This window comes from Palaemon carinicauda, chromosome 4, assembly GCF_036898095.1.
Source record: "Palaemon carinicauda isolate YSFRI2023 chromosome 4, ASM3689809v2, whole genome shotgun sequence".
NCBI lineage: Eukaryota > Metazoa > Arthropoda > Malacostraca > Decapoda > Palaemonidae > Palaemon > Palaemon carinicauda.
Genome location: NC_090728.1, coordinates 54,174,948 through 54,188,455, shown reverse-complemented (window position 1 = coordinate 54,188,455; position 13,508 = coordinate 54,174,948). Strand labels below are relative to the sequence as shown.

At 37.7% G+C, this 13,508-nt stretch overlaps 1 protein-coding gene across 1 annotated transcript in view; it reads right to left on the bottom strand.

Moving 5' to 3' along the window:
* Nucleotides 1–380: 380 nt before the first annotated feature.
* Nucleotides 381–13,508, bottom strand: part of LOC137639959 (protein abrupt-like) — a 44,945-nt gene continuing 31,817 nt past the window's right edge. The window contains 1 exon segment of the mRNA XM_068372278.1: nucleotides 381–11,130. Coding sequence (XP_068228379.1) covers nucleotides 10,223–11,130 — 908 coding nt within the window. The 3' untranslated portion in view covers nucleotides 381–10,222.

The following is a 13,508-nucleotide window of genomic DNA, read 5'->3' as shown; positions in this document are numbered from 1 at the left end:
TACTACATCTTGAATGACAGATGGGGGAAAGGCTTCCAATGGCTAGTCGAGTCACGAAGTTCCTTAATGCTACACATCGGCTGATTGAACTAATTGAAGTACGACCTTCTGCGGTATTGAAAGAACGCAGGGATGGGGTCGTACCATAGAAAAATAAGTGCACGGGTGCATCAGATGCTTTCGTGAATATCTTTTATCTCTTACTTTACTGTTTTCTGACCCACCAGTGCCTACCCAGTCCTTCCGATGCATACCTCTTAGCTCTGAAAATAAGACTTCCTACAAGATTAATCACAACTCTACTCAACAATCTTTAATCCGATTGAGTAGAGCTGTGATTAGACTTGCAAAAAGTCTTATTTTCAGATCTAAGGGGTGTGCATCTGAAAGACCGGTTAGGCGATGAGGGGTCAGAAAACAGTACAGGAAGAGTGATAAAAGATATTGACGAAAGCATCTTCAGTGACGAAAGAGAAAGGGGCCGGATAGAAAAAGAGGACTGGCGGACTAACCAGGAAATGGTCAATAATAACAAAAGTAATTTTAAGACAGAATGAATAGTGAAAAGTGCAAAATATTCCGTCGAAGATCCAAGAGAGGATTTCTCTTTAGAGGATGATGTTTCCAAAAAAACAGAATCTGGCAATGATACTATATCAAATACAACTGAGTGACAATGAAGTTCGCATACTCGTGAATTGAAGATGCGGAGGGAATGTCATAAAGTATAGCAGTTTTGCGAATTGGAAAATAAAATGACCTCACTCACAGACATTGCTATCTGTAAGGTGGATAAGAAATCAATGTCAAAAGAGAAAAACAATCCACAAATACCCAAATCATTACCATTACATTCATACAAAAGTGGGGAATGTGATGAATCTTTTAAAATCAATGAGACTCAGCAATAAGTAATTCTTCTCACTCACTGACTGGAAAGACAAATAAAAATTGGAATGATATCACTGACACTTACAAGAATATATAGAATTATGGATAAAACCAACATTAATCTTTGAACTTAGCCACCTGTTGAACAAAAAGCAAAAAAAGATGAAATGTAGAAAATACAAGTATATCCGAGGGGTCGAGTTATGGGAAATGCTAGATGCTGCCAGTCTGGTCATCTGAGGTCAAGTTTTCTTTCTTTCTTGGTTAAAACTATTTTGTGAATCACAGCTGAATCGTCATGGAGAAGGATGAACTTGATAAACCGGTTCCAAAGCCAATGTTCAATGATGATAAGAAATTGAAAGTTGCTGAACGTAAATGGGGTAAATACTTCTAAACCTTCAAATATTCTATCATAATTACTTTTCAACTTTGAACCCTGTAATATCCAATGATATATACTTCAACTTTTCACTCAAATGATCCAATGGCAGTAAACATTTATCAATTGGCGTAATTTACATTTTTTTAAGTTTTTAGATTTTTTACACAAGCTGGTGTCCCGGCATTTTTTATTCAACTATTGTTCAATAAGACGAGATCGGGTCGTTTTCCGATGATTAATGATCAGTAGCGATTATCCTCAATAATAAAAGCGCTATAGCATGCTTCACCTCATAACAAAGTCAACAAGGAACTTGGGTTCGATCTCTGAAATGGTCTTGTTCTGTGAATTTACTCACTGATAACAAACTTTGGTAACCAAAAAAGGCGAGGTATACCAGCTTTGTTTTGATTCAAACAATTACAACATGGAGATTTTTATACTGTTTTTTCAGGTGGCCTTTCAGAGACCAATAACCCAAATTTCATATTCTTTTTTACACAGCGGGAAAGGCATAAAAGGGGATTGCAGATTCATCTGGAAATATATTTATCATATCTGGGATACAAAACTTGGCATAAATGGATGGTTCTAGGATACTGTAAAACTGTGTAGTTATATAAAGGCAGGATTATAATATATGATTTTTTCTGACAATATCAAACTATATATCATGGACAAATAATGGAATTTCTGAGTATTGACCATGTGGATCTGGTGAGAGAGGAAAATGAGGATTGCATCATGGGTGAAAATACAATCGATTTACAGGCCAAAACACACACACCTTTCGGTTGGCGATTGACTTCTTCATTTTGTTCTCTTCCGTGAAGGTATATGGAAGGCAGAAACATAAACATGGAAATACATATGCATCAAAGATATGGCACTATGATGAACGAAGCATTGATTTACTTTTGGCTGCATTGTTTCATATGATACACTCGGGGAAGGCAGAGGTTGGCTGAGGGTCATTCGGCTGGGGAATCCAGGACCTCCTCCTACTATGGTCCCGGACCCCCTCTCTCTCTCTCTATCTAGATCTGGCTACATGGGATGAAAAACTAGAGGCTACTCATCGACACGAGTGGGAAGAGCATTGGGGGAACTGGGCTATATCTTCAGTTTTTTGGGGAGCTATGGACTACTAAACGGACCGCTGCTGTTTTCTGGATCATGAGGTACCAGGTTATGGTAAGAGGTAGATGATTTGGGTTATGGCACAGGCGACATTGCTTGCAGAATTCTGTCTTTTTATCCACTGTTCCTTTATCAAATCCTTTCCTTTCGATACCTTTTCCTTACGGGAGCACAGTGTGCTAAAAGCAGTAGTTTATATTATCAATGGGACAACATACTACTCCTATACAAGTTTACCATTATCATCATCATTGACTAAAACTAACACTTTCTTTAATCAAACTTCCACAATAATGTTTTATCTAACCTTTTTTTTTCCTACACTAAATATTGTGAGTGTGGTCATGGCAAAAGAAAAATGTTTACGAAAAGCGTGAGGGTCTCATGAGAAGAGGGTATTTTTGATAGCAAGAGTCCTGTAAGCAGTGTCTCCATTATCTTGGAAATGTTGCCCTGGGTTTTTGCTTTGACCCTTTCTGCCTATCAGTAACAGACACAGCGAGTCACCGACACCATCGACATGGCCAGTCACTACATCACCGGTGAGCTAGGCAACTAAGGTCACCGTCAGAGATAATATCAATCACGGGGGGAAACGAAGAAGAAGAGTTCACCGGGACACCAGCACACGTTCTGCACTGATCTAGTCTCATCTACACACAAAATTCTTCAAGATTTTGAAATGGGATTCAAAAATGTCTAGCCTGACTAGAGAGCCTCATAGGATGCCAGGGATATGTCCAGGAAAGTTGCATGTCCAGATCCTGACCAAGAAATATAAAGGAAAACAGAAAGTATCCTGATGAAATGAAGCTGGAAAGCAGAATAAATGAGTCACGCTTCAGTGACCAGAGCCATATTTCGTGGCACTCTGAAGGCAAGTCATGGAAAAACACTTCTGGAAAAGTCTTCGGCTTCTGGTGCCTGCAAGGTCTATCTTTTCTCTTTTAACAGCGATGCCAATTGAGCCATATTCATTATCTAAAGGATGAAAAGAATTAATAAGTAATACAAAACTATAATAAAATTAATTCTTTCTCAACAAGACCCTCTCGGGTAACATGGCTAATTCTCCTCTTGTGCTAGAAGCACAGAACCCTCTTCATTTATTTACTGGCATGAGAAACAGCGACCCGGAAAGGAAAATCTGTGGATCGTGCATTACGTCATTCATAATGTATGCCATTCATTTGTTTGTTATGTAGAGTTAACAGAACAAGAGGAAAAGAACAGTTCATTTTCATGATGCATTACATACGAGGGCACCAATTCTACACAGTGAGGTGAAGCATAAGATAAAGGATTGGCCTTAACAATAATATAAGATAATTTTGTAGAGTTGGGAAGGAAAGCAGAAACATTTTATCTTTACTGAACATTCAGGCAAACGTAATGAAGAGTCTATTAATTGCTAACAAATTCCCTTGCATCACGAGCCTGATATTCTTTGGAATGGTAAAATGTTTTTCCTTTCTTCAAAACAGTTTAAATTTGTTTATGACTGAAAAGATAAAAATTTTGCTGGTTTAGCTAAATCAATCTCCTGCGTTTTGTACACAAAACATAATTAGTTGCCTTTCAATAATCATGAATTACATAACAAGAGACAAAGAATGAGCACTTCATAATACCAATACCTAAAATGAAATGTTCTTTCAGTTATAGATTTTGCTTCTCACATTTTATAGGACCAGACATCACAAATTGTGAGCTTAATATTACATATAATTCACATTGAAATTTCTATGAACAAATAATAACAATAATTATTCTAGGGCATCTGTGTACAATTCACTTCACAGTAGCTTACAATGAATCAGTTTAAATAAATTTATCTATCACACCTCTATTGTTGTGGCATAATTCAAGAACTTGAGTCACAATTGTCTCTCATGGCAAACAATTAGCATATGTCACATGTTCTTAAATACATTTTACATATCCAGTGTTTATCTCACAAATATTAAAATATTAAAAGAATTTTCTTGTTTTCCATTTAAAGTACACATTAGTGCATTTAAAAAAAATACCCACACAGTTCCAATAATTAAAATGAACATTTCCTTTTCGAAGAATCCTAAAAAAAAATTGCCAGCAAAAATCATCACATGGTATATAAATTGTGTACTAGAATATAACTTCAAAACCAGAACATATGGAATTTCACACCCTGGAAATTTTAGTTATTGTTTCCTGATAATAATGAACATGAACTCATAGCACCACTTATGTAAATCAGTCTCCCATTTTTTTCTTATAACAAGAAAGAAACACTACTTCAAGTGTTTGCCTTCAACCACATTTACAACAGAAGAACATTGCTATCATCCATCTGAAAGAGGGACTTAAAAATTACAGGTCTTAAACAATATTTCTATGACTATTTGTATTTGTTTTATATCTCTATCGGGAGTAGAGAGCCATCTTAGATACATGTAATCATTTTGTGCCCTGGAGAGTGATAAGACACTCAACGTCTCCTCCAGAACTGAACACCATTCTTAAGTGATCAGCCTTTCCTTTCTTTTTTAATGTTTGAAGACAAACATCATGGCACTTGCATCACTGAGATTGACTTAGTTCACATTTACCCTAAGATGATTAAAAACAATGGATTAAAACAATTAATAAAAATGGTCTAGCATCGTATAATTCGTCTAGTAATTGAATTCGGATAATTAAGTCTCCATTTCAAAATCTTGAGACTGATGTCTAACTGCCCACAGAGTTACTAGTAACGCACAGAACCGCTCTATGTCTGCACACAAGTGTACTTACTAGATGCGCAGCAATTTTCCTATTTAATGCACTGTCAGTTCTATCTTCTCTCTTTTCTCTACCTGTGCCATATCTTCCAAGTTGCAAAGCACCCGTCCAGAGGTGCACTCACACTTTTTTTTCCACCGCACAGTACCACTTTTAATCTTTGCTCAACACACTGCACAGTATCCACATATGCCTATATATCACCGGGGATTGAGCACTGTTAGGACAATTCATGAGTAATAAAAATGAACTTAATTATTGTAAAATCAGTGACTTAGTTCAGGTAACTGAGTATTTATCGGTACCCTAAGGCTTCTCGCCAAAGCTTGCTTTGCACAACGTGTTTTGAATGTCCCTCAGGACGTCAAAATACATTTACGGAAAACATGCCATGAAAGAAGCATTGAGGGAACCAAATGCCTCTACTGTGCAGGAATATTGAGCAGTTGGTGGGAAGGCTTCCTGCATTGTTGCTTCGCGAAGAAGAGAAATCTATAGGGTTTGAGAACAAATATAAAATTCAAAGAAAATATGTTTCACTGAAGAGATAAAAAAAAAAAAGATTTTGCATTACTGTTAGCAGTCTATTTCAGGATCACTTTTGAAGCATGTGCTCTACTGGCTGCTACAGGAAGCCTCCCCAACTTTACAAATCTTGTTAGTTCTGCTGGTCTGGTAAATCCAGTCGAAATAACGAAGATAATTTGAAGGGAAAATGTTCAGAAACTATCAACAATGGATGCTTGGCACGTTAGTTATCTTGGTGGCCCAAAAGGACCTAGTAATGTAGCAAATCATAAGGTATGAAGCTGCAAAAAGAAATTCGGACAATAATCACCGGGTAAGGGAGAGCAGAGGAACAACATCTTCACTACACAGTCAAACCTTCTGGAATTCCTATAGACTATAAATATATTCATATACTGTATAAGTTCTCGATTGAATCTACTTCTGTCTACATCAGTCATAAACTTAACATCATTCTCAGTCGTGAACTGGCAAGGCAGTCAGAGGATACTGTTATCATAGCTAACAAATCATCCAATATAAAACAAAATTATGAAGAACTGATGAAAAATGAAGTAAAATTATTCCTAGAAGTTTGGAAGATGTTGTTCCCCTGCGGGCTCCCTTGAGCTCGACATCTCTAATAACTAGGAACTTGCAAAACTTAACTACAAAAATAAGCATTGTTGCTAATTCGGTAAAAATAACAATTATGATACCAACAATTATAATGACATAAATTGTTACACTAAACTTGTATGATCATAACTTAAGAAATACTCAACTTATCATAACTTATAAATAGTAATTCGTATGTAAAATGGTGATCCTCAATACAAAAAATGGGAAAAAAATAACTTGGTTTACATTCATTCTTTTACCATACAACTGTGCAGAGCCATCTCTTACTGCTCTTACAAACCAAACCTTGGCTCTTTTAGCTTGCCAATACCAACCTAGAAGATAAGTAGGCCTATGAATTACCTTATATAGAACCATTAATATAACTTATTTCCTATATGTCATTTTCTATAGGTTACAGACACAAATTTGTCATCTGCATTGTTGTCACCTTGATCATCCCCAAAAGAGAGAGAGAAAAAGAGAGCAATTTTTTCCTATTTTTCTGGGGGAGAACTAAGTCTACCCCAGCACCATCATGGCTGCCACAGCACCGCCCCAGCCTCTGTTATTAGTCTAGGATTAATACTTCTATGGAAAGACGTGGTTGCTCACTGTAAGGTTACGGCATGGATGAATACTCCTTGGCAGAAAATACTGTTGGGTTGCGCGCTTCCACTCCCTCAGAGGTAAAACACCCTCCGAGAGACATGGCAGCAAGGTTGGGGGTTAAACAACGGTCATGGGATCATTACTGGCTATATGGTACAGGCAGAGGCCAGGCACGGGCTGGGCTTAGTAGTATTGCTGAGAACATGGCAGGTTGGTCATGATTACATCTTGACCTAGCCTGACCTCACTCACATACTGTGGGACTGCCGCCTTTGACACACAGCACCACCATGATTTGCCATCTCTGTCTCTTGCATAGATTATATATAAAAACTTAGAAAACTTAATGTTGAAGACTCTCTGGAGTCCTGAAAAATACAGGAAAAGTACACTATGGGCTGCATAAAAATTTCACCCTCATTGAAGGGTTAGGAGATAACTTTCTCTACAGTTTTCTTCCATTTAACTCACAATCCTACTTCTTTGCATCCGAGGATGTGCATCAGTGGGCTTCTTTGTGCATGCATGCGTGCATATAGGCGACTCCCCAACAGTTAATGTATTTAATTTTAACCATGGTGCACATGGCAAACTCACACACATGCACCTATCCTATCACCCCTTCGGATCACGGCTTGTGTCAGTAATTCGGACCACATCGTCATCATCATCATCATCACCATCGCTGCTGCAACAAACAACAACAAACTACCTGTGCCTTACCTACGTTAACAATATGGCTATGGACTACACTACACTAGCCTAACACTGAGGACACACTGTGTTGGGGGGCAAAACTGCCACCGTGCAGGCATCACACCACTTTTGCACCACCATCACCACAAACAAACATGAACCCTATCCTTACAGTGGCTATATGACTGTTGCGGTAATGGCTAGGCAAGTGCCTCTAAAAATGCCCGCCCAAGTATTGCTACAGTGCCTATGTGAACAAGAGCAAGAAGTCCATGCAAGCACAAGCAAAGTGCTTTAGTAAGCATGAGCAAAATGCTCAAGCAAGCACAGTTGCCACACCCTATGGCTACAGTACTCAACACAGTCAGTCACCACAACAATACCTGCTACAACTATGAGGTAGACACTACAGTTTCTACTGCCGCGCAGGCCATGTGTTATATATATCTATAGGTTAATATACAGTTTATCGCTTATTTACTGAACCTGCTAAGCATAGTGGAAGTGCATCCTAAAAGCACACCAAATGTGTTTTCTGTTACTGAACCCTTGACTAGTTGCACTTAAAATGCTGACAATATGACTTGGACAGAGCAGTTTACCATACGACTGGAATGGCTGAGAACCTTGTGTAAACACATTACAAAAATAACAATATGGGATCTGATACCTGAAATACTACCTGACTATCAGTAAATATTTTTTCATAGAGGGTTGAGAAGGAGGAGGATGAGGAAGAGAGGACTCATTTGTCTGGTTATTTACACTGAGATCAAGACGGGTAGTTTCATCAGTCTCAGCCGTGACAAATTTGTACTCAGCAGAGACTTCAAACTCCAGCCGTCTGTACGGTTGGGGATTTTACCCTGGCTGGACGGAGAATTCACAGACACAAACCAAATTCAGAACAAAATCATAGAAGTAGCATGAAGTAGAAACGAAAACATTTAATAGTCATAGACAACAGACACTTATAATTAAAGCCACAGATTAAGCAATGTGCTGTTTCGGCAGAAAAAACATTAGCATCTTTAGCTGTGACATATTTTAAAAGTTTAGTGCAAGGGAAGATTACACACTGCTTAGTTCATATGGCCTTATAAAATTAAAGTGAGAAAGAAAGTAAAGGAAACTACGGGCATTAGGTCATGGTTCCATCCCTGTGTATATGACGCCTAAAAATAAAACTGATATATATTCATATATATGCGGCTAGAAGGAATGCTGAGAGTGATGATGCCAAATGGAGCTACAATATGCACCAATATGTTTCACCTGAGTTCTTTTGCTCAGAGATAATAATAATAATAATAACAATGAGTGATCTGACAAATAAGCGAGATGATGCCGCATTTAGAATACAGTGATTGTTAATAATGAGATATGGCAACTCTGGGCGCCCATTGGTGCATGTGTTGTCATAATTTGCAAAAGGTTAATAGCTTCAAACTTTGCACTTTAATTAGAGAGAGAGAGAGAGAGAATGAGAAACAAGTTTCTCTTTTGGCATAGAGAGCATAAGTCGACATAAGTTCACTAATATATCATGCTTCTTCATCTTAAGAGGAGAAATCTTAAATATCTTAGTCCCAAAAAAATATAAGCACCAAAATAGGGCACCAACTGGTTTACCATAACAGTGAGGCGGCCACAGAAATGTTTCAAGTCATGCACAATATACAATATATCCCTGGTGCGTGTATGTGGATGAACAATAAGAGCATTGTGTGTTTGGGGGCATGCATTCGTGTAAGCCAGTTATCTTATGTGGAGCGAACACCCCAAAGTCACCATCGGCCTGAGTGAGAAAAAGTATGTACAGGAGGGATTGAAGCCCGATGAGTCCCTGAGAACTGACAACTGCTGGCGATGTGCACTCTGCCTTTTGCCCTCGCCCTTCTAGTTAGAATGTATTGAATGATGGAGGTATTGAAAGGTCAAATTGGGAATGAAATAGAGGAAATCAATTGGTGAGAGAGTGATGTGATGATATGGGAGATGCTAGAGCACACACTGAAGTTAATCCTTATTTCATAGAGATTAAGGAGTAGAAAACTGTAAGAGAATAAGGGATATTGCTAGTTCTACATAGATATAATGGAAAGAGATATGTACTGAATTTCGATGCTAGTTCTCAATGCACCATTCTTGTGAGGTATGTGAATAGATTTATACTAGAAGAAAGTGCATGTATCAATATACTGTAAACGATATTTTAGAGTATTATAGGCCACTGGATATCAAAGATTGATATTTCATTACTTATTTAGAGAATTAAAATCAAGATATGAAGTACTTTACAAGGTAATTTTTAAGTTGCATAGCCAAAGAGAAGACTTGTGAGGTAGAAGTACCAAAGTTATCATGGCACACGTGGTGTAATATGATAAAAAGTCATGAGTTACAAAGAGGTGAATATGATTAAATAAGGGCCCAGGGCACATTTTAGGCAGATTACAGGCGACAGGGGTTAAAACTCTCATAGTCACTGGGTCACACTGCCCTAAACAAACATCTTTTAGTTGCATCCACTGTGTAATTTGTACCACTGCTGTGATTGCTGTGTGACGCTGCACGGCTGTGTGTGTGGGAGATGGCTGTTCACTACTGCACTGCCCACTTTGCATCATCCTCGTTATCTGAGGGTTCGGGTGAGCGGGGCGTGACGGTAACGACTGTGGCACCACCACCTAACCTACGCGGGCCCCTTGCATCCATATTTACACTGCCCAGCTCGTCGTCGCTGAAGTCATCAGAGGCATGTCCACCATGGTCATCGTCTCGAGGTGACGGGCAGCCACGCATCAAGTCAGGTCGGGTTAGGTCTAACACACCACCGCCCAGAGGTCGTGGGTGTAGAAGCTTGCGTTCATCTGGCAAACTATCCATGGCGGATGATGTCAAATCCATGCCCGAGGCACGCATCATTTGGAGATAGGTATCAAGCAAAGAAGCCCCGACAGGCTTAGGCCCTGGATAGAGATCTAGGTGTCGACTAATGGCGTCGTATGGACGCCTTTCCTTCATGCCATCCTCTAGATCTCTAACCCCAATATCTGACTTCAGAAAATATCCACCGTTCTCCTGTGACGTGGGCGTGTTGTTGGCCTCCCGGTCTCTGGAAGTGGTTGTGGTAGATGACCCATTGTCACTACCGGAGTTATTGTCTCGCTCACGTTCTGGTCGACGATAGTTCTGCCTGACAACTTCACCGACGCCTCCGACCATTTGGATGTACTTAGCGGCCATTTCTGGGTCCCAGGGAGATGGCATGGGTAGAAGTGGCAGATCTTTAGTGCTTATGCCGCGATGTTGGCGACTCATGTGTGAGTGGAGTGAATTTCTTGATTTGGCCACGGTCCCACACAGTACACACCGGAATCCATTGCAGTTCGAATGCTTATCCTCCATGTGGGTCCTCAACGTGTGGGCATTTTTATAAATTTTGCCACACAGATGACATGGGCGAGGGTCAGTGGCTCGTACTCTGTAGAAGTCAAATCTGGGTCGACCTGAAAAAATAAATCTCATTACTCATACAATCACATAGTGAACTTTTAGCTACTATCTAAAATATATAATTTCTACTGTTACGTTTTCCTCGTATTCTAAAAATTGATCTGAGGAAGCCATAAGACTAAATACAAAGGCTTTTAAGGATAGCTTACAATTAAAAATTTCAATGAAAAACTGCCATAAATTGTTATTAGTTTTCAGAATAATTATTGATTGATTATCAGTTATCTGGCATCCTGACATCATCGGCGTTAATGACCTCAGATGTCAGGATGCCAGATAACAGATAATGAATCAATAATTATTCTGAAAACTATTACCAAAATAGAGCTGTTTTTTTCTTATGATAATTAGATTGCTGAAGATTATAAAAGCTGAAAAAGCTAAAGACATAATTCAGGAATAATATATTTCCTAATAAACATATGAACATCTGAGAAATATTTGACAACCACATACTACTATCTTCCACATATATTTACTCAATAAAACATTAATTCACACTTCGTAAAACTTAATTCCTTTTTATCCTTTTGAATAATATAATACTGATGCTAATACTAAAAGAAACAATGATACCTATGATATTAATATTAATAATGCTAATACTAATATAAAAAAAATGGTCAGATGCCGGGAATATTTAAGTTATATTGTCATGAAGTGGTAAATCAATGTATTGAATAGTTTTTTTTTTTTAAAGATAATATTTGTATTCTTCTTTTTTTTGCTGGGGGTGAAGTGGGAGTTAAAATGTTATTGGTTAAAATTAGGAGAATAACACCTATATTAAAAAAATTCTTTGAATCAATGTTAATATTTTCAAGCTTATTGTTTCATGGATGTTTACGTTCAAAGTAAATTCAACCTCCATTTTGGGGAAATTGTATTTTTTACCCATTTTGCATTATAAAAAGGAATAAATATAAATGGCTATCGTACGTCCTAGACTTTCCTTAACCAAGTTTACAAGAACTCAACTCTAATTATATTGATCAAGTAATTCAAAAGTAATTTTCGGTGACATTTGTTCTAAGAAGGACTTTGGCTGATGGGAGAGAGAGAGAGGGGGGGGGGGAAGGAAATTTTAAGAAACAAATGACTAATGCAGTGAATGGAACTAACTTTTAAAAATAGTTTAGATCCAATGTTGTAGTTAATAGAAGCACCATCATTGGATATAGCGAATTTATTCAAGTCTAAAGTCTGGAAAAAAATTAAAGTAATTCTATGAATAGTAATAATACAACTCAACACTGATATCAGGGCAACTTCCTTTGCTGAGGACATTCATTTGGAAAGAAAATTAATATTCGACAATATAAGGGAACTTAAGAAAATTATCAAAATGACAAACCTTACAACTATTGTGCTGAAGATATTATATATATATATATATATATATATATATATATATATATATATATATATATATATATATATATATATATACATACATATATATACTGTATATATATATATATATATATATATATATATATATATATATATATATATATATATAAAACTTCAGGTATTGAATTATATGCTGTGAAAGAACTACCACATTGTTACAGAATGTTTGGCTGTAGGATTTCAAATAATCAACTTAAAGTGTGTGTGTGTGAGAGAGAGAGAGAGAGAGAGAGAGAGAGAGAGAGAGAGAGAGAGAGAGAGAGAGAGAGAGAGAGAGAGAGAGAGAGAGAGAGGAAAGAGAGAGAGAAGCGTCACTGTATTTCTTTTCTCACTTGAAAGTCAAATTCTCATCTCGATTCAACTTTCCTAAAACATTTGTAAAACCTGAATTTCAACATTCATAAACGTATTACTTTCACCAATCAGGAATCTTCTAAAAGAAATCTCAATTATATATATAAAAAACCATAATAATAATAAATGCTGACGTGTTCACTTTATCTCTGTTAAATCCTAAGAGGGAGGACTACGTAACTATAGTCCATTTCTTTTAGCGAGGCAGATTTGCACCGACTCGCAACGGTGCCTTTTTAGCTCGGAAAAGTTTCCTGATCGCTGATTGGTTAGAATTATCTTGTCCAACCAATCTGCGATCAGAAAACTTTTCCGAGCTAAAAGGGCACCGCTGCGAGTCGGTGCAAATATGCCTCGCTAAAAGAAATGGACTATACCTTCTTACACTCACAGGCACTCCATATAATGACATTCCCACAATGCATCAGCCTCGTACCAGTACTAGTCACGTTCTTTGGGTAATTACACCCTTTATTAACTACTAGCAAAGCTACAACCCTAGTTTGAAAAGCAGGATGCTATAAGCCCAAGGGCTCCAACAAGGAAATATACTCATTACTAGCTAAGCTAAAACCCTAGTTGGAAGAGCAGGATGCTACATGCC